The following is an 18851-nucleotide window of genomic DNA, read 5'->3' on the forward strand; positions in this document are numbered from 1 at the left end:
CATCATTTAATAATACTCTAAACCTTCCCTATACCAAGAAGAAAACATTCAGAAAGATTTTTTAACTTGTTTGAGCTGCAGTTCCCTTATCTCTAAAATGGAACATTTTGTAAGAATGACGGCACTTGACACACAGTGGATGCTTAGTAAATATTAGTTCTCTTCCAATTTTAGGACAAAAACCCACACCAAGACAAATGAGGGAATGAAGGAAGGCAAAAAGATAATGGAGAGGCTTCTCAGTCTACCTGGGCCTGAATCCGAGAAGGGGCAAGGAGAGGGGCAGTGGCCTTTTCCTAAAGTGAGGAGGGTCACTGTCCCACATGCTCTCTTACAGATGCGGGCCTCTCCTCAGTCACTCTCGGGGCGGGGGGGGGGGGGGGGGGAGGATGCAGGCCCTGCTACTATGACATACATCATTTATGTTACATCAATTTTAGTACATATTTACTTAATAATTTAAAACATTTAAACTAGAGCTAATGTTCAAATTCACTGAGTGTTGGCTGTCTTTCTGGTGCTGTTTTAGGACCTTTCCATATAGCATTCCATCTAATCCTTATAATAACCCCGGGAGACAGGTACTATTTGCATTCTCATTATGCACATGAGGAAATGGAAATATAGGGAGGTTAGGTAAAGACACGTAAAATGCATTCATAGGTGGAAGTTCATGTTAAAAAGAACACATACGTAGACCGTGGGGGTGAGAACACATTTTCTGAGCAACACATGGTCCAAATCTATTCCATTATCAGATAATGAAGAAATAGCTTTCGAAGTCTGTTATTACATCTGCCTCTGCCCTGCAGGCATCTTGGAGGGACTTCTTTAGGAACCAGTCCACGTTTGGATGTTTGTATGGGACTTGCTTCTTAGTTTACTTTTGGGGGCCAGGTTTGAGCATGCAGATTCTGTTTGGGATATATCTTGGGGAAGTGGCTCTTTCCTTCTTTTCGTTCTCTGACCCCAGCCTAAAGAAAGCTATACACTGTGTCCCAGAACAGTACCCACATAGGCAAGCATGCCTGTATGCATATCTTCTTAGGAGGTTCATAGATTCTGAGAGGAAGGCCCGGTCATGGTACCATAATACCAAGCCTTTCGGTCAACATTTCTTCTTCTAGAGGAGTCCTTCTTCTGGAGGGAGAGGGTAGCCTCCGTATGAAGGTCCCGCCTGTATCACTGCCCAAGGACAGTGCCCAGGTCTGCTTGGAATGCCTCTCAGCATTTTAACCCAGGATTAATGTCTACTTCAGAAACCCAGGATCCAACCTTTCCTCTGGGACCCTTAGGTCAGGAATAAAATGGAATAAACCAGATTTCTGGGGGTTTCCTTAAAACTGGGGGAAAAAATCCTAACCACCCCATCCTGCCAAGCAGAGACCTACAGTATTTCCCTGAGGAAAGGCTATGCATCCTTTCCCCTGGAGTTATCATCTAATGGCCGAAGTTCAGAATTTGCATGTGTATTTTCCAGGAGACATGGAATTCTGCTCTGTAGCTCAAATGCATATATACCTTCCTTTTACTGTCTCCTTTATATCTAAGTACCCAGTTGAGATATGAGGCAAAGAGACAATAAGTGATTATACAGAAAAGAAAATGATTACCAAAAAATTAATGACAAAGTTAATTTCACTTCTTGCAATTCTTCATGTGGTATTCTTCATATCACGCCAAGCACTCTTAAAAATCATGTATGCCTGGTTGAATACTGCATGAGATCTTGGTATAAAACCAATAACATGAACCTAGTTAAAACCACTGAAGATAAATGAGTAGGAAGAAATTCTTTTTTGGAGTTGGAGAGTAACTCAAGGTCCATTTTGGCATCAACTATGAATTCATTCTTCCTTGTGAAATGATAAAGACTCATATTCACAGTTCTTCCATGTAGTTGTTTTTGTATTCTAGCAGCGATAAAATAATTTTCTTATTTGTTCTAGAAGTAATTTAATAGCAGAGGAAAGTAACATTTGATTTAGTTGGTTCCAGAACAGCATCTTGCAGTAGAAGTAATTGCAGATACTGTGTGTCCAGGTGACAGCGGCCTTAGGGATGTCTTCAGCCATCAAAGAGAACAATATAGACCAAATAAAAAGTTTAAAAAAATCTCCACAAAATAGTGAACTTGAGGATGTCTTGTGACAATGAAGAAGTACATAAGAACAACACATAAGTTTGTTGTCAGTAATACAGAGCGACTTGAATTGAACCTGTCATAAAAGAATTTCTCAGAATGTGACATTTTCAAAAAGATTATGCTTTAAGAGAACTTGTTTTAAAAATTTTGGGAAAATTTTAGTGCTCAAAGTATATGGTACCTGTCCTCTGGCTAATGCTTAGAGATTACTAAGGATTAGTGAATATTTGTGAAGGCATCTGAAGAAGACATGAGCATTCGTTCTTATTAGCTAAAAGGAAGAGAAAGCCATGCTGGAAAGGAGAGAAAGAACTAAAATAATACAATTACTGATTTGTTGGGCTTGGGTAGTGACTTTACATTTCTTTTTCATATATTATCATTCCAATTGCTGTGTACATGGAAGATCTAATTCTCTCTCACCTCGACTATTTAATTGCAGAGTCTCCCTTAATACTGGTTTTTATTCTTTAGTCTATAAATGGGCTTGAGACTCTTGTATCATAAAAATATTCCCTACCCTGCTTTTGTATTACCTGTTCATTATTTCTTTGTAAAGTATTAAACTTCTTTAAAAAGTAGTGCTGAGTTGTTGCTTTCTCACTGATCTTCTCTTTGCTCTTGAACGCCCTTCTTTGGTGTTTTTGTGATGCATCTGACTCTGCTCTCTTAACAACCACCGGGAAGCTACCAATCCTTGGTGTCTGCAGCACCCAACACTGCTGCCCCTGCTCCCTGAGGGTCTTTTGGACTATCCTGTTTTTCCTATATCTCAGACCTTCTTTTCTTCTCCTCCTTTGCTGTTCCTCATTCTCTTTCTTACCACTCACTGTAAGTATTCTATTTTCTCTTTTTTCCCTCAACAAAGTCTTCTTTGAATTTACTCCCATATTCATGGTGTCAAGTTTGGCTTCTTGGTGAAAGCATTCGCTAGCCCTAATTTCAAATCTTCCTGCTGTACTCCACTACCCTGTTTGTGACTCTGTTAATTGTCTCCATTGGGTCTACCCCTGGTGTCTCATTCTCAGCATTGTTTAAAACTGAGCTGTATTCTACTCCTCTAAACATTTCCTTTTGTCTCCTCTTTTTGATATGTTGGAGCTGGCTCTGATGATCTCCTTTCTCTTAACAAACACTCAATCAGTTCCTAGAGCTGTCTACCCTCATCCACAAAGTCTGTTGAACCCGGCTCATCACTATCCCCCTTCAGGTTACCCAAAGTCTGAACTACTGACAAAGCTTCCCAGGCTCTCTCTTCCCTCCAGCCACCCCTTCCCACATCCATGCACCCTCCATACCCTTGCTAAATTAGAGCTTCCTACAGCAAAGTCTTGAGGATGGCAGCCCCTGCTTAAAACCTGTCCACAGCTTTATACCAAAATGTGGACTCCTTATCCCTTACCCTCATGCCTTACTTCCAAAGAAATTCTTTGCGTTTTTCAAGAGAGCTCAAATGGAACCTTTCCTGATAAACTGAACTGGATATTATTATAAACTGGATTATAATGTATTTCATGAACTTTCCAACTTCTTTCTCAGATAATGGTGATTTGAGGACATGCACTAAGTTTTAAGATTTTTGGTGGCAAGGTCTGGTTTTCTCTACCTTTGTATCCCCATAGAAGTCCGTGTAGGGCCAGGCACATAAGACGTACCCTACACATGCTTGCCAAGTGACTGAGTCAATGCTGTGGTGCTTCCAGGTGTACAGGATGTGTCTTTAACCACTCTGCAAGGTAGCTGTTTGTGAAGGCATCTGATCTTCTCTACGAGATTCCAAATCTCTGTACAGAGGTTTCCAGTTTATAAAACTGCATCCTACACAATAAATAGGCGTGGTTCTCCACATTGAAAGCATTCAGTAAATTGGTAGATGAACAGTCCTGACTCTCTTTCTGTCCAGAAAACGTAAGTTCTCCTTAAAGCCAACTGGGTAGCTGGCAGCATAGTATGGCGGGAGAAGGAGTGGGGTTCTGTTTTTAGCTCTTCGACTCACTATGTGGAAACATTTTGGTAGGACACTTGCCCTCTGTGGGCCTCAGTTTCCTCATCTGAATAATAGTGGATTTAGATCAGGTAACATTTCATCTCTTCCAGTGCTGATAAAAAGGACTCACCGGTACACATTCCCTAGAGGGAACAAAGGATACAGAGGCAGGAGAAAAGCGAAAAGTGCTTATTCAGCCGATGAGTTAACAGGGGGTTGAGTCGACTGTGGAACTTGATGTGAGGTGATTGGTGGACGGATTTGACTTGAAATTTCTTAAAGCAAGGAATTCTGAGAGTCTTCATGCATGCTCTCAACTGATCCTAAATGATCCCTCTCTGAGGGCAATTTTTGTTTTTTAAGTCAGGATGTGAGAATCCCTGACAGATATGGAGGAACACGGATTTTATATAATGAAATTTGCCACGCGTGGAGGAAGCACATATCAAACGGTCACTCGCAGCTGCAGATAAGAATTAAAGATGTATTCTAGCAAGATATGGGATGGCAAGATGAAGAACAGAGCCCTGAAAACCAGCAGTAAGTCTTAACAATTATATGTGGACAATCATAGGCACCCTCATGCAATATTTGGGAGAGCAATATGGCGTGGAGCAGCTTGAAGCAATGGGTCATGAGACCAGATCTGCAAGGGGAACTGGGAGGATTTCAGAAGAGGACAGATTGCTAGAACCTGGGGAGACCACAAGTCAATGACAGAGTTCCAGCGTGACACTTACAGGGGACTCTGTGGCTCCAAGAATGACCCTTTCTCAATAAGAAAAGTTATTTTGAAATCTGTTCATCAGTAAATTACTACTAGGTCCCTCAATACTTTCTTACATCTACTGACTGAATGAAAGAGGGCACTTGTGCCTATTAGAAAATAAGTGGGTGTCTTGTTTTATTTTTTAATTGGGAAGGAAATGTCTCTAGAAAGGATATGCAATTCAGCCCACCTGAATTTTCATGACAGGCAATGTTACCCAAATATAAAGTGCCCCATGGGTTTATATTAAAATGAGATGAAGTCTAAGAAGGTCTGAGTGTCATAACTGAACTGCTCTGTTTTCTGAAAACACCCTGCTTTTTTTTTTTTGTCTCTGTGGCTTTGCTTCTGTTCCTCCTGTGTGGAATACCATTCCCCCTCCCCTTCTTTCACCTTACACACACCTGCTCTTTCATGATCCAGGTCTAATGTCCCCTTCCCACTGCTTCAGGCCCCCTCCTCAGAAACACTTTATTACTGCATTTGTACACCCCCTGTCACAGTTTTCTAGTTTTAGCCAGGTGTTTGGGAACACTGAGCTCCTAAATTGGGGGGACGGAGTCCTGTTGGTGTCTTTACCTCTAGCGCTCACTGAGGACTTGCATAGAAGCAGGGGCTCAGTAGCATTTGACGAATGACTAAATGAAGGAATGCGTGCATGAAGGGTACAGGACTATTAGAAATTATTGCATGAAGTGACCATGGAAGACATCCAGTTAAATTAGCAGTGTAGGGACACAACAAGTTTTATTAAAAGGAGGGACAATTTTATAAAAAGAGGTAGACTGTGACATGAAACTTCAAGAAAAAGACTTTTAACAATAAATGTGTTCCTAGATGTGCCAAGTAAGTGGCTCTAGGAATGAGAGCAAATAAAAACATTAACTGGCCTTCTGATGCACAAGTGCTGGACTAAGCACTGAAACCTCTAAATAAGAGGGCATCAAAGGTAATAAAAGTAAGAGATTATGTATCAATTAACTCAGAGGCAGAAAGGTGACTGTTTATAAAGGGCAAGACTATCTTTAAAGAAATGAGTCCACACTTAATAGGTAAGAGGTTTGCTTGGCTAACGACATAGCAGAAAGATAGTTGAAACTGTTAGCTATGAAAAGGTAAACATGTCATTCTTTATACGAAGTAGAATAAAAAGGGATGCAGGGCACTCGGGGGACAATGAGGACACTCAGTTATACCAAAGATGCTCTATTTACTGTTTAACTGATATGGAATCTAGCAGAAAATTAATAGCAAAGCCATAGGATAATAGCTATCTGTGGTTGCTCATTCCAGCCCATTTTGATTATATTTCTTCTGCAAATTAGTGTGACCCCAAAATGTTTTCAGGATTGTCCAACTTGTCCTAAATTCCATAAATAAACTCTTTCAGAGGATGCTGTTTTTTGCCATGTCTCTATTACGGTTCTTCACAGATGGACCATTTTTGTCCTTTCAAAGCCTAAGAATAACTCAGTTATCAAGACATACCCAAATCCAGTTCATCTGCTCCTGTGGGATTCCAGTTAGTTTAGACACATCTGCTGAGATACACGCATTTGAATCCAAATGAAGCTTTTGTTTGATTATACATTTTGAACATTTATGGAGGTTTTTTGGGGGCCAAAATGTTTTTCATTTTTTGGCACTCCAAACAGAGATCTTCGGTTATAAACACTGCCTTCTGAGCACCTCCAGCAGAAATCCAATCTTTTCATGTGAACAGGTGCCTCAGGAAGTTTTTGGAAGGTTTTACACTGCATCAGCTTTCTGATTGGAAACTTTCTGAACACACAGTCAAATTTGCCAAGGAGACCTTCAAACTTGCCTGAGCAGTTTTCACTCATACAGACATACATTCACACATACAGACAGCCCAAGTGAAAGCAAATCAGAGCCCTGTAAAACTGCAGTGTCTTTCTTAAAGGTTAAATACCATACACAATCAAACTGAACAAAAACGAATGCGTGACAGGAGAGAGAACGAACTAATAGCACGAACGGAGGTGCAAATTCTTCACGAGCGTGCTCCCCTTAAAGCGTTACCAGAGAGTTCAAGCGACACATCCTCTCAGTGAGACGCTATCTCACCCAGTTTCGAATGCGCACCCAAGCATTTGTGATTTTAGACACTGTACCTTCAGTGTCTTGCTACCCATTCCTTTTACTCACAAACTTGTTCAAACATTTATGTTGAAACAAGTCCTTCTCCGACACAAACGGGCCAACCAGATTCAAATCCAGGAAGAGACAACACTACGCTCTAAATCGGTTCTTTGGCAAAGCCCATATTTTACCCGATTCCCTACAACGTTTCTTTTCCAGTTTGAATATAAACTGAGAGCAGAGACAGAGTAAAATAACTTTTTAAGCCTGAAGCCTGAAAAGTTATTACAGAGTAAACTCACTCCCCCATTGGGCATGCCCGGAATTCAGTGGGAAATCTGCTTTCAGGTTGTTCCTATAGCCCTGGACCAGATGCTCTAAGGTGGCCAGAAACCTTTGTCTACACCCACTTAGCAGATTTCTGGCTTTTTATCAGGGACTAAGAGGTTTATTTGCAGAAATGAATCATTTCCTTCAAAATATCCTTTACCCTATTTACATGCTTGCATATTCTTTCCATTTTGTTTTCCCCCTACAGCTTTACTAAGGGAATTAATTATCTCGAAGAACAGGAACATACAGTAAGTACATCTGAAATACAGGATGAGGCACAGTATGTCATCTATTAGGCCTGGCTAAGACCAGCAGCTGATGCTAAATGGGAAGGAACATGCACCAAATGTTTTTTAATCACAAAGTTAGTAATTAATTGCTCTTTAAAATACATTTTATGCTTCTTTCTGTCTGTGTACATGAAATGCACATTTATTACATGCCAAAAATTACAACATTATGGTTTAAATGTGACTGGCACGGAAGTCCGGAAATCAGAGTTAATGTTCCCACGGCAACTTTAATTCTGTCCGTGTGCACATGCAGGGCCATAACGGTCTCCCGCTCCAGGATAATACATATAGATGGTCTGGGGAGGGAAGCTAAAGACCCATATCCTCGACTGTAGTTACAGGAAAGAGACAAAGGGTAAAAACCGTGCTCCTTTCCACATACACAGAGACAAAACAATGTCCCCACGCCTGGTGTTGTGTAATCAGGGAAAGAAAGAATCGGCTGTGGTGCTGGCACTCAAGGGGACAGTTTCTGTTGCTGTGGGAACCTGAACTTTGCATTTCCTGACTTTGGGGTAATTAAAATGTCAGCCTTAATGTGGCATTAATGGAGTTTGCCATAAAAAATCCTCTTTGTTTTGTTCTCTTAAAAAAATTGTTTAAAAGTTCAAACTGAACCAAGTGTACTAAAAATTTTAATCTCGGGGACTTGGCCTGGTGATGGAAGTTGGGGGGGGAGGGGGGAAGTGAAGGGTCAGGAGGGGGCAGACCGGCGAAGGTGGAAGGCCAGAGAGAGAAAGGAAGGGCCCAGCAGTCTCCTCAGACGGTGCTCAGCCCCAGCAGTCATGCTACCTACGGAGCTAAAGTTAAACCCACCCACACAACAGTTTGGTAATGTGTAAAGGTTAAATTAAAAATAAATAAAAACTGTTAATGCATAAGTGCATCTTGGCAAGGACACAGCAAATGAGACAGCCTGCTGAGGCCAGTGCAAAACACCGGAAGGTAAGTCACCACGGATGTCGGCTTCCAACCAAACAAAGACATCAGAATAGGTGGCTCCGCGGCCAAAAGTCGGGAGCACTGCCAAAGGGGGGAGAATCGCTTCTCCCTTCGATGGAAGGCTTATTTGGGGGAAAACAAAACGGAAGAAGCACGCGAATCGTAGTTCTGGGCGAGTGTGCCACACGTACACGACTGTGACGTGCCGCAGCTTGAGAGTTGTCAGGCTAGGGCGGGCTTCATCTGCTCTGCTGACTCGGGTTAGGCCTCTTTACACGTCTGAAGAGAGAGCTCGGCTCACCTCTTCCTCAGCCTGTTCCTCAGCGGGGAACCATTCTGTCAAACACCTAGGGCTTTCGTACCCTTTGCATTCCAAAACTCATCTCAACGCCTTGCGTTCTCGTCATCGGAGTTTGTTTACCACTGGATTTTTGGAAACAGTGAAGAGGCCGCAAGCTAGGAGGTCATGGGGGAATGTCGCTAGGAGGTCATTGGTAGTGGGTGGGCCACGGAGCAGCACCCAGTTCCGCAGCGATAGTAACCTCACCATCTCACAAGGGGAAGCATTTTTCAACCCTATTCCTTCTTGGTTTGGATATGACTGGGATCTTTGGCAAAATTTGAAGTCGCTGGGCAGGTTAAGTAGCCAGCTGAGAATTTTAGGGGTCAGACTTGTCTAAAACATTGGCCTGAGTCCTTCAGATGCGACAACACTACGTCTCACCCGCTCTTACCGGTTCATAGGCAGAGCTGACTCTCTTGTGGGGATGCTGATCCACAGTGTTTTAGAACTCAGTCACCAATACGAGTAGTTGCACATTTTCAAGAATGCCATTTATGGGCTTGGAACAGAGAATTCAGGCTGCTTACAGGGAGAGCAAATCCATAAACATCCCTCAGTATCTGAATGAGTTAACTACCGAGCAAGTCATTCATCGACAGAAGTGTCAATTTTCTCAGTTTTCCTACCCGTAAATTGGGAAGAATTATAATGACTGACAGGAAATGGGCATTAGAGCATGACTAAGAATAATTTTGCTAAACACATAACAAATAAAAAGGTGCTATAAAAATTCAGGCACTTGTGAAAGCTTGGAACACCACACACTGGTGGAATGTTTCTGAAGTTAAAGAGACTAACAAGTCAAGGGCACTATTTTTAAATGCCCCAAATCTGTTAGTTCTAAATAGGAACAGAATATTTTACCTTAAAGAATTAGGCTTTTAAATTAATCTATGGTAAGAATGACATTTGAAAGTAAAAAAAAAAAAAAACAACTTCTTGAATGCAAGAAGAGCATCCAAAAAATTTAACAGCTTAAAATAAACCTCTTTCCTGTCTTCTCTCAAGCAATCTCCAAATGGACAGATTTCTGTGAATCTTTCCTAAAAACAATTTTCTTCTAAGTCTAGGCTCAAATCAGGACAAACTACGATCCAAATATATTTGGAGAAAAGCATAATCGATTTCATCAACAGGTTAGGACAGAGAGGACGTACACATCTTAATGGCAAAATCGGAATGACTTTCTACGCAGCTGGAGATTAGGTGTCTCCTCCCTATCTGTTCTCCTTCCAACTGCATTCGGACACCTCACTGTGAGCTCCGATCTCCTGGCTCCCTCTGGGTCACTTCTGAGCTGTACGGCAGCATGACGCTCATACAATTTCTTGTTCGTATTCCAGGCTAATGCCGAGACCTGGCTGGAGGATGCTTATGGTAAAGTACAATAAATGAAGCCCGGTGCCTTCTCTATTCAGCAAAACATTCATTTTGCTGCAACAGGGGATTTCTGGGCTAAGGCCATTCTATGTAATCTTCCCCATAAGGTGTGGCAGAAGGCCAGGCGATGAAGGTGTGCGTGCAGGAGCTCCAGGCCCTTCTCCACAGGAACGGGCTACCTTCCTGGTAGGTAGGGACAGTGCGCACATGCCTACGGGCACTGTGCCATGTGATTTTCCAATTCTTCCTGTAATTACTATTAGGCTGGAGACTGCCAAGCAAGAAGGGCCAAGGATGTTACTATTACGATCGTCCACAGAACACAGTCCTTGCTCCTGATCCCCAGGGCTCTCTACAGAAGCAGCAACTTAGTACAAATCACACGGGCTCTAGAGATTCGGATCCCGTTCTTTCTCGTTTCACTTTCTAGTGACAGCTGGAGCAGCCACCAGAAGAACAAGCTCCTTTTCACCCTGACCTCAACCGCTGGGTTGTTTGTCCCTTTACTTAAGACACTATGGTGATGAAGCAAGTGGGGAATGGAATCGCCCAGACGCATCCACTTCTTGCCCACTTTGCAGAGTTTTACATTTGTTTTGTCAGAAAAATAACAAGAGGAGATTTAGACTCTCATTTCCTAATTAAGGATGCTTGTGTCCATGGACAGGATAAATGGAGTCCTTTTTTGAAAACAAAACCGTCTTGGCCTTATTCTTCCTCCTTCTAAAGAAGAACACGCCAGCTCTTTGCCTGTTACTAGACATCCTGTATGCAGATCAGTTCAGAATACTTGTTGGGTATCTTAACACCAAAAGGAATATTCTTTCAGGTCAGACCCCAAAATTATTCCATTCCTTTCCACTGTCCCACCACACATGTTCCTTTCTCTTTGAAGTATTGGGTTACACTTCAAAAAGAGAAAAGCTCCGAAACATGATTTATCAACTTCTTAAAATAGAATTTGAAGAAGTGACTCCCCGATTAGTGGGAAGACAGCAAAAATAAACAGCAATGGAGTGATTTCAATGGCGACGATCTCATTAAGCTGCCCATTTCCAAATTTAGCCCGTAGGCAGTTTTTTTTAATTAAAAAATATTTTTAACCTGAATTCTTATTGGCTACGTGAAGTCTGGGTGGATTCTGAATTCTTGGAAGCCATTCTCTTTTCTTCTGTAAATTTATGCTATCCTTTAACCACTTCAAAATAAATTAAAAACTGGAAGGACGGAAATTCAGCCAAGCCAAATGAGACTCCAATAACTAATGCAAAGCTGACTTGTATTATGTAATTTCAAAATGGATGTTTCCTGTGTCTAACTGGCTTTTTGAGGTCCATATTTGGTGGTTCAGTTTAGTCATGGTGGAAGTGCTGTTATTCAGATTGCGGGGACAGAAGAATAATTAGAAAACGGTAACCCAACTTTTTTTTTTTTTTTTTTGAGTGAATGTTATGAAGGAAAATGTGGTTCATATAATGAATCAGCCTTTTGAGGCCAAGTGGCTGGACACCTGGTTTTAAAATACACTCTAGCTTTGAAAATATGGACGTTGGCTGAATCAAAATGGAGGCAAGTTCCCTTTGACTACTCTACAAGACCAAATGGAAATGGCTTGTTCGGAACGCAAAAAAAGCCAGAACCCAGGGGAGAAGCACGCCGCTCCAAGCGCCACGAAGACACCATCACCTTACTGGTGTACTCACAATCAGATGACCCGGTGTGAGCGTGAGAGTTTGTCAGTGAATGTGTTGAGTGGATGAGGGCTGGGTCTGGAGACAAAACAGCTTCAAAGTTCAGGCAGGGAAGGCCCGGCTTGGCGCTGGATCCACCCGGCTGAGTAATCTCATTCTCCTCAGATGCCTTCTGGTTTTCAGCTGTCTTGGGTTTCTTCCTGAAAATAAACAAAGGGCCCTTTGAAGGAACTGACTGCATATTTGGGAAAAGGCATTTTTAGAATCTGTTAAAGATAACTTGATTTTTTTTTTCTGAGGGGGGATGGGAGGGAGTCCAGTATGTCCCTTGTTTTAAAACAAGCTGATTCTTGTTTTTTTCCCTCCAGTAATGGCCTAACTGGGAACACATGAAAGCATATGGGCCAAGCAAACAGCACCACATTTGGACTCTGTTGGCTGCATAAAAAGACCCTGTCCCAGAACTTTAGACAGATTGAGCTACGTATGGCTGACATTATCCAAGAAAGCATCCTTTTTTCCCCCTTAAGAGTTTTAACATGGTCTGGAAAAATACTAGTGGAGGTTTACCGTTCTAGCATTTGTCAGGAAGCTTAGAGACAGGACCCGTGGAGTAATGGGAGGAGCACTGGACTGGGAGTCAGGAGACTTGAGCTATGGTACTAGCTGTGCCTCTAACTTGCTGTGTGGCCTTGGGCACCTCACTTCACCTCTCTGGGCTTCAGTTTCCTCATCTGTAAAATAAAGGGCTTGGATTAGAAGGCCTTAAAGGTTCCTTCCAGCTTGAAGTTTCTATTCATGGAACGCATTATGGAACATTCAACTTTCTTGCCGTTATTAGATTTTACTTTAGATTAACACATAATTTCCAATCACAATCTAAATTTGCAGACCATATAGATGAGAGGGTAGTGATGGAGGTTGTTGTTAAAGTAGCAAATGAAAAATGAAAAGATGAGCTTAGCTTCTAGCAGGTAAAGCGGTAAGGTGTCACACGGAGATCCTCTATTCCAAATCTTTACTCATCCAAAGCTGAAGATTCCCTTCGTTTGTTGTTTTAGTACATGACTCTGGAGTATGGGAGGGTGACTGTGTGTTTGGGGTGGGAGGAAGAGATGGGTGAAGGGCACTAGAAAGTAATTATTGCCCACTGCTGCTTGAGGTCAGGAATAGGAAGCAAAAGAGCTCAGGTACCGGTTGGCTCTGGTGTCCTCCCTCTCCGGGACGATGAAACTGACATAAACACAGAAACACTTAGCTTACACCGCATGTACCCTAGGTCCCAGCCAAACCGGGTTATTAGTCATACCCTGCACATGCCCTCCAATTTCCTGGCTCTGTGCCTCTTTCTATCATTATGTGGATGGTGACCAGAGAAATTATTTTATTTTATTTTTCGGTGGAAGACTTTGTGTGCAACAGAATTTGTTGTAAGTAGCTTTGTTTCCATGTTTTTCTTGTTTCTATAAGCCTGGCAATGGACTTGTCATACAGAATATTTTGTATCGGAATTTGCTGTACGGGGTAGTTAAATCTGCCCTCGCAGAATATGGTGTTATGATTAGCATGCTGTGTTTCTGGTCCAACAGGTTGTGAAATCAAATCTGCTTTTTCAGAGGGCAGGAGGCAGAGATAGCATGGTAAAGATGAAGAGAGAGGGGAAGCTTTCAGACATATTTTTCAGCATGGAGTAGGCCAATATAAGAGAAGCAACGAATTGCAATGCTTTACCAACTGTTTGTTGGATGGGTGACGATGGAACCGACCCCAAGTCTTGAGTGTCTACATGGACCTCCAAAGCCCGGTTTCTGGTGTTCAGTTTAAGAAAATATCCAAGATCAAAGTCTCCAAAGCTCAACTCTTCTTTATTCTTGGAAACCAGTGCCCCCTCTCAGACCCCTCCCTATTTCCATCACTGTTGTCTGTCACCCGCTTTGTCATCAGGTTGGAAACCGTAGGTGAGTAATACTTTTCTCTGACTTAAAGCCAATTCATCAAGTCCTGACAATTCTGTTTCCTTCATATTTTTTCACATCCATGTTTCCTTTCCATTTCCACCACTATCACCTTAACACTTTTATTTAGACTGTTGTTTATTTACTGGCTCTCTATCCTCTTTGACCTCTCGGAGAAAATCAGTTTAGCCCAGCACCCCAAATGAGTCCTAAATATGCTCTAGCATATAGGCCACATGTTGGCCACACAGGACTCTCAAAGTTCTTGAAAATTCCCAGAACGTCTTGGGGTATCTACATCCTTGGCTCTACATCTTTGTTCAAGTTAGTTCCCTTGCTTTGAATGTCCCTTTTACAACTCTGTTGAGATCATATTTATCCTTCTTACTTATTAAAGGTTGTCTCCATCTTCTAACTGTCTTGATTTACCTCTACCAGATGGAATGTCTCTTTCTCTCTGAAATTCAACTCCGTCCCACCTTTCTCTGAAATTCCAAAAAAATCTATACTTCTCCCTATTTTACTCGCTAAATTTTGTTTCAATAGTAGTTATTTACGTGGTTATCCCCCCCCCCATGAGACTGTAAACTCTCTGAGAGAAAATGTCTTAGTTATTTTTTAATTCCCTGTGTTCATCCTTTCTTTCCTTCCTTCTTCCCTCGCACCATTCATCTAGTCACATATTCATCTTAAAATATCATGCACCTATGGTGTGCCGCATAGGTTAGGGAATGCAGCAAGCCTGGTTGCTATCCTCTCGGAGTTTGCTCTCTAGTGTGTACTGTTAAGCAGAGTAGCTTCGATAACACTGTCATTCAAGGGGCGCCTGGGTGGCTTAGTCGTTAAGCGTCTGCCTTCGGCTCAGGTCATGATCCCAGGGTCCTGGGATCGAGCCCCACATCGGGCTCCCTGCTCGGCGGGAAGCCTGCTTCTCCCTCTCCCACTCCCCCTGCTTGTGTTCCCCCTCTCGCTGTCTCTCTCTCTGTCAAATAAATAAATAAAATCTTTAAAAGAAATTTTAAATAAGCTGTCATTCAATATTTGTTTGTTGATGGAGTGAAGCAGAATAGAATTCAAGGTATATTTTGAGAATAGTCATAGTCTAAATCCCAATTAAGTTTCCCTATTCTTTTGTTTTGTTTTGTTTTTATTTATTTGACCAAACAACCAACATTACTTTTTTAACACTGCAAAAATGGTATTGTTCTTTATATAAATGCCCTTGCTTCCTTCCCTAAATTTGATCCTGCTTCCTACCTGGCATTTTATTCCACACCCTCTTGTCTGTTGTCTCAAGGATCACCTATGGAGAACACTCGCAGTACAGAGGCACTGGAAGCCACCTCTACCAATGAAAATATTGAAAATTCAACCTTCCGGCTCACCCCCTCATTTGCTCATCCTAATACCACTGGGCTTTTCCCACCTGCACAGATAACGGAGAGCCACCAACTGTCCTTAGAAGCAATCCATTTCTCATCTCACCCTCTCTGATAGTTCTGCTGGACTCCTTTTTCTGGAGCCGAGAAACACTGAAACGTAGTAGCAGTCTGTCCAGACATGCACAGGTGCTGTGATGTTGACCCCGTTTTTGCAGTTGATAGTTTATTAAGGAGGAAAAAGCAAGTCCTGCAGTAATTAACTGAAAATACCTTCTTTGGTTGTGCAGAAAGAATCGTATAAACATGGCACATCTGAGGGCAAGTCTGTCCAAGCCTCCATGGCTATGCATTATTCCCTGGAGCCTTTAGAGGGCAGCAGCACACAGGCTACTCGGGCTGCACGCGGGAGAGGCAAACTCCCGACCAGACCAGAACCTTCCTCCCAGTCACCATGCCAAAGGTTGGTTTGCCAAGCTCTGGCCGCTCAGCCTCTTTCTTTCTTTTCAGTTCTCCTTCTCCCTCTCTCTCTCTCTCTGTCTCTCTCTCTCTCCCTCTCTCTCCTCCCTCTCTCCCTCCTTCCCCCAATGTTAAAATTATACACTCTGATGAAGTCGCCCCTCAACCGGAAAATGAAAGCTCCAGTGAAAAAGTTAGACAAGCCAACAACAAGAAAGAAAGAAACCGGGAGAAAGGGGAAAGGGGGCTGGTGAGGGGGAAGGATTAAAGAACAAGAAAAGGGCAGATGTTTCGTAAATATATGCAAAGCAAAACTGGGTGTACCCTGAACACTTCCACAGAGAAACAGACCAATCATTGTGCACTTCCTCCCGCCACACTGGTGGAACTCTGCGCTCAAAAAAAAAAAAAAAAAAAAAAAAAAAAAAAGTGTGGCTGCAGGCACCTGCCTTTCAAACGGTCAGTTCTGACATCCTCACTGAAGATCTCCCAGTTGTCCAAAGAGAACAAAAACATTTTCATCTCCCCACTGCAAACATTTCTCTTAGAGAAAAAGGGCTGCTTCAAGAACTGGAAAGGCGTTTTAAGGTGACTGGTGGCTGGTTTTTTAACTCTCACTGTGCTGGTCCTGGCAACAAGTTTTGGGCTGAAACATAGCAGTGAGTGAGGTTGTGGATGATGTTGGCTCTTTCCTTACTAGACATATTGCATGTGGAAAGAAATATGCATTGAAACATATTGATGAGATAGTAGGTATCAGGCATGTTAAATGCATGGAAATTAACCAGATCGGTGGCATTTGATGTATATATTTCACACTTCTTTGCACATATTGCACACATACAGTGATGGCAATGCTTTCTACAACATATGGAAAATAAATATTTTATCTGTGTGAGCTCTTATCAGGCTCCCGGGGCTGTTGAGAGGAGAGTGCTCTCTTCTATCTCCCTCTCCCAATTTTCTCTCTTCACTGCCCCCCCACCCCACCTCTCCTGCACATTAACATGCCTTCCACTTATCAGCCTGCTGGATAGGAAAGAATTAGTCAAACCTCCTTTTGATAAATAATTACTCAGTCATTGAATCATGACAATTTAGACCCACAATGCCCTTCCCCCCATTTTTTTTTTTTTTTTGGAATGGTAACCATTTCTTTATTCTCTTTCCCAACAAAACATTGAAAAGGCTCAGGAGAGTGTTTGGGGAGGGGATCAGAGAGCAGAGGTGTAACAATGCCCCCCCCACCCCACCGCCAATGAAACCCAGCTCTACCATCAAGTATCTGAGTGCCCTAGGCAAATTATTGTGCTTCTCTGGGCCTCAGTGGAAATAATGGGGTAATAATACCTACCTCCTTGGGCTGATGTGAGGATTAAATGAGATAATTCGTGTCAAGTGATTGGCAGAGTGATGGCACATGGTCAGTGCTCAATGATGGTAGCTCTGAGAGAGCATCAGTTCTATGGTTTTCGTCAGCTATAAGGAGGCACTTCCTCGACCTTAGTAATCTTTTTTATTTTTTATTTTTTTATTTTTTTATTTTTTTTTAAGATTTTATTTATTTATTTGAGAGAGAGAATGAGATAGAGAGAGCATGAGAGGGTCAGAGGGAGAAGCAGACTCCCTGCCGAGCAGGGAGCCCGATGTGGGACTCGATCCCGGGACTCCAGGATCATGACCTGAGCCGAAGGCAGTCGCTTAACCAACTGAGCCACCCAGGCGCCCTCTTAGTAATCTTTTTTAATGTCTAGACTTCGGCAGGGGCAAATGGACTGTCATTGTAGCAAAGACAAAAGAATGTAAGGATAAGCAATCTCTTCTTGAACACTTTGATCTTACTGTATCACGCTCCCGACACTTTCTGTTCACTTGTTTGTCATTGCTATTGCTACACCAAGAGCCCCTCTCGAACTTGAGGGTCAAGCAAGCTACACTGGGCCCTGGAAGCCCATCAAACCTGGGCACTATGGTCTGTGTGTCGAAGCCAACCTTTGGCACTCACGCTTATCACGTCTCCTTACAATTTATCCTTTTACTACTTGGTCTAATGTTCTCAGATCAATTTAAGATGTTTTCGTAATTAAAACATTTTATTCTCTCAATTTTTAAAATTTTCTTGGCAAGGTCGATTTATAATGTTTTTCAGTGTATTTCTCCCTCGCTGTATCAGTCAGGATCCGGTCAAGAAACAGTGGGCACACTCAAAGGTTTTAGCTGGAGAGAGTTTAATATAAGGACTGTATAGTGAGGTACAGAGGAGGTAGTGGGGTGCTCAGGGTGGGGTGAAGCGCCAGGGCTAGCGGCGGTGGAATGCTGTGAATGTCAGCTTTCAAAGGTTAAATCCAAGGGGCAAGGAAGGCATGGCATTCTCGGAGTCTAGTCAGAACTGCAGTTAGGAAGGGGGGTACACTGGCCTCACTCTCCTCCTACCAGCACATCCTTTACTGATGTTCCTTTCGGCCCAGTTCAAAGGGGGAGAGAGCCTGGGAGTGCAGTTCAGAGAGGCCGGCCTCCTGGGCCACATACCAGGGCAGAGAAGGGCTCTGGGGTTTTGTATGTGTACAGAGGGGATACTAATCAGTGGACCTCTTCTTTCCCTTCTCCGTTTCCTTCACCCTTCCGTCTCAATTTTACTTTCTGGAAAGAAAGACACAGCAAAATAAAGTGAAGTCAGTTCTCTCAGCGTCCATGTACCTATTTTGTCTATTTGCCATTTATGGGGGAGAAAGCTGAATGCGGGCTCCGTGAGAGCAGGGATTTTTGTGTGTTTTGTTGGCGGCCACATCCCTAGTTCCCAGAACAGTGTCTGACACAGAGTAAATTGCCCAGTGAATTTCAGTGGGTCGAGTAAATATATTCACTTCTGCTATGCCAGACATTATACGCATATTATTTCATTTAATTATCACAACAATCCAGAGAAGTAGGCAGGGCTGCTGAGTATGGTTGTGTAAGTGGTCTGGGAGTGGGTAGGTTTTAAAATCTAGCACTTGTCCCCTCCCTTCCCATCCCTAAGCCTTGAGACCTGGTCCAGGGCACTGTCAACCCTGGACAAATTTTTGTAATTA

General features: G+C 42.6%; 1 protein-coding gene across 29 annotated transcripts in view; it reads right to left on the reverse strand.

Moving 5' to 3' along the window:
- ZBTB20 (zinc finger and BTB domain containing 20) overlaps positions 1-18851 on the reverse strand; it is an 800060-nt gene that overhangs the window by 53048 nt on the left and 728161 nt on the right. For 27 of the 29 annotated variants that reach the window (XM_078066331.1, XM_078066345.1, XM_078066341.1 and 24 more), the window contains 2 exons: positions 12558-12721; positions 12000-12187 (listed from right to left, as the gene is read on the reverse strand). In XM_078066331.1, coding sequence (XP_077922457.1) covers positions 12000-12187; positions 12558-12568 — 199 coding nt within the window. In that variant the 5' untranslated portion in view covers positions 12569-12721. The remainder of the gene's footprint in view (positions 1-11999; positions 12188-12557; positions 12722-18851) is intronic. The other 2 variants (XM_078066393.1, XM_036107135.2) reach the window with 1 other exon arrangement.

The sequence above is a fragment of the Halichoerus grypus genome, chromosome 1, assembly GCF_964656455.1.
Source record: "Halichoerus grypus chromosome 1, mHalGry1.hap1.1, whole genome shotgun sequence".
NCBI lineage: Eukaryota > Metazoa > Chordata > Mammalia > Carnivora > Phocidae > Halichoerus > Halichoerus grypus.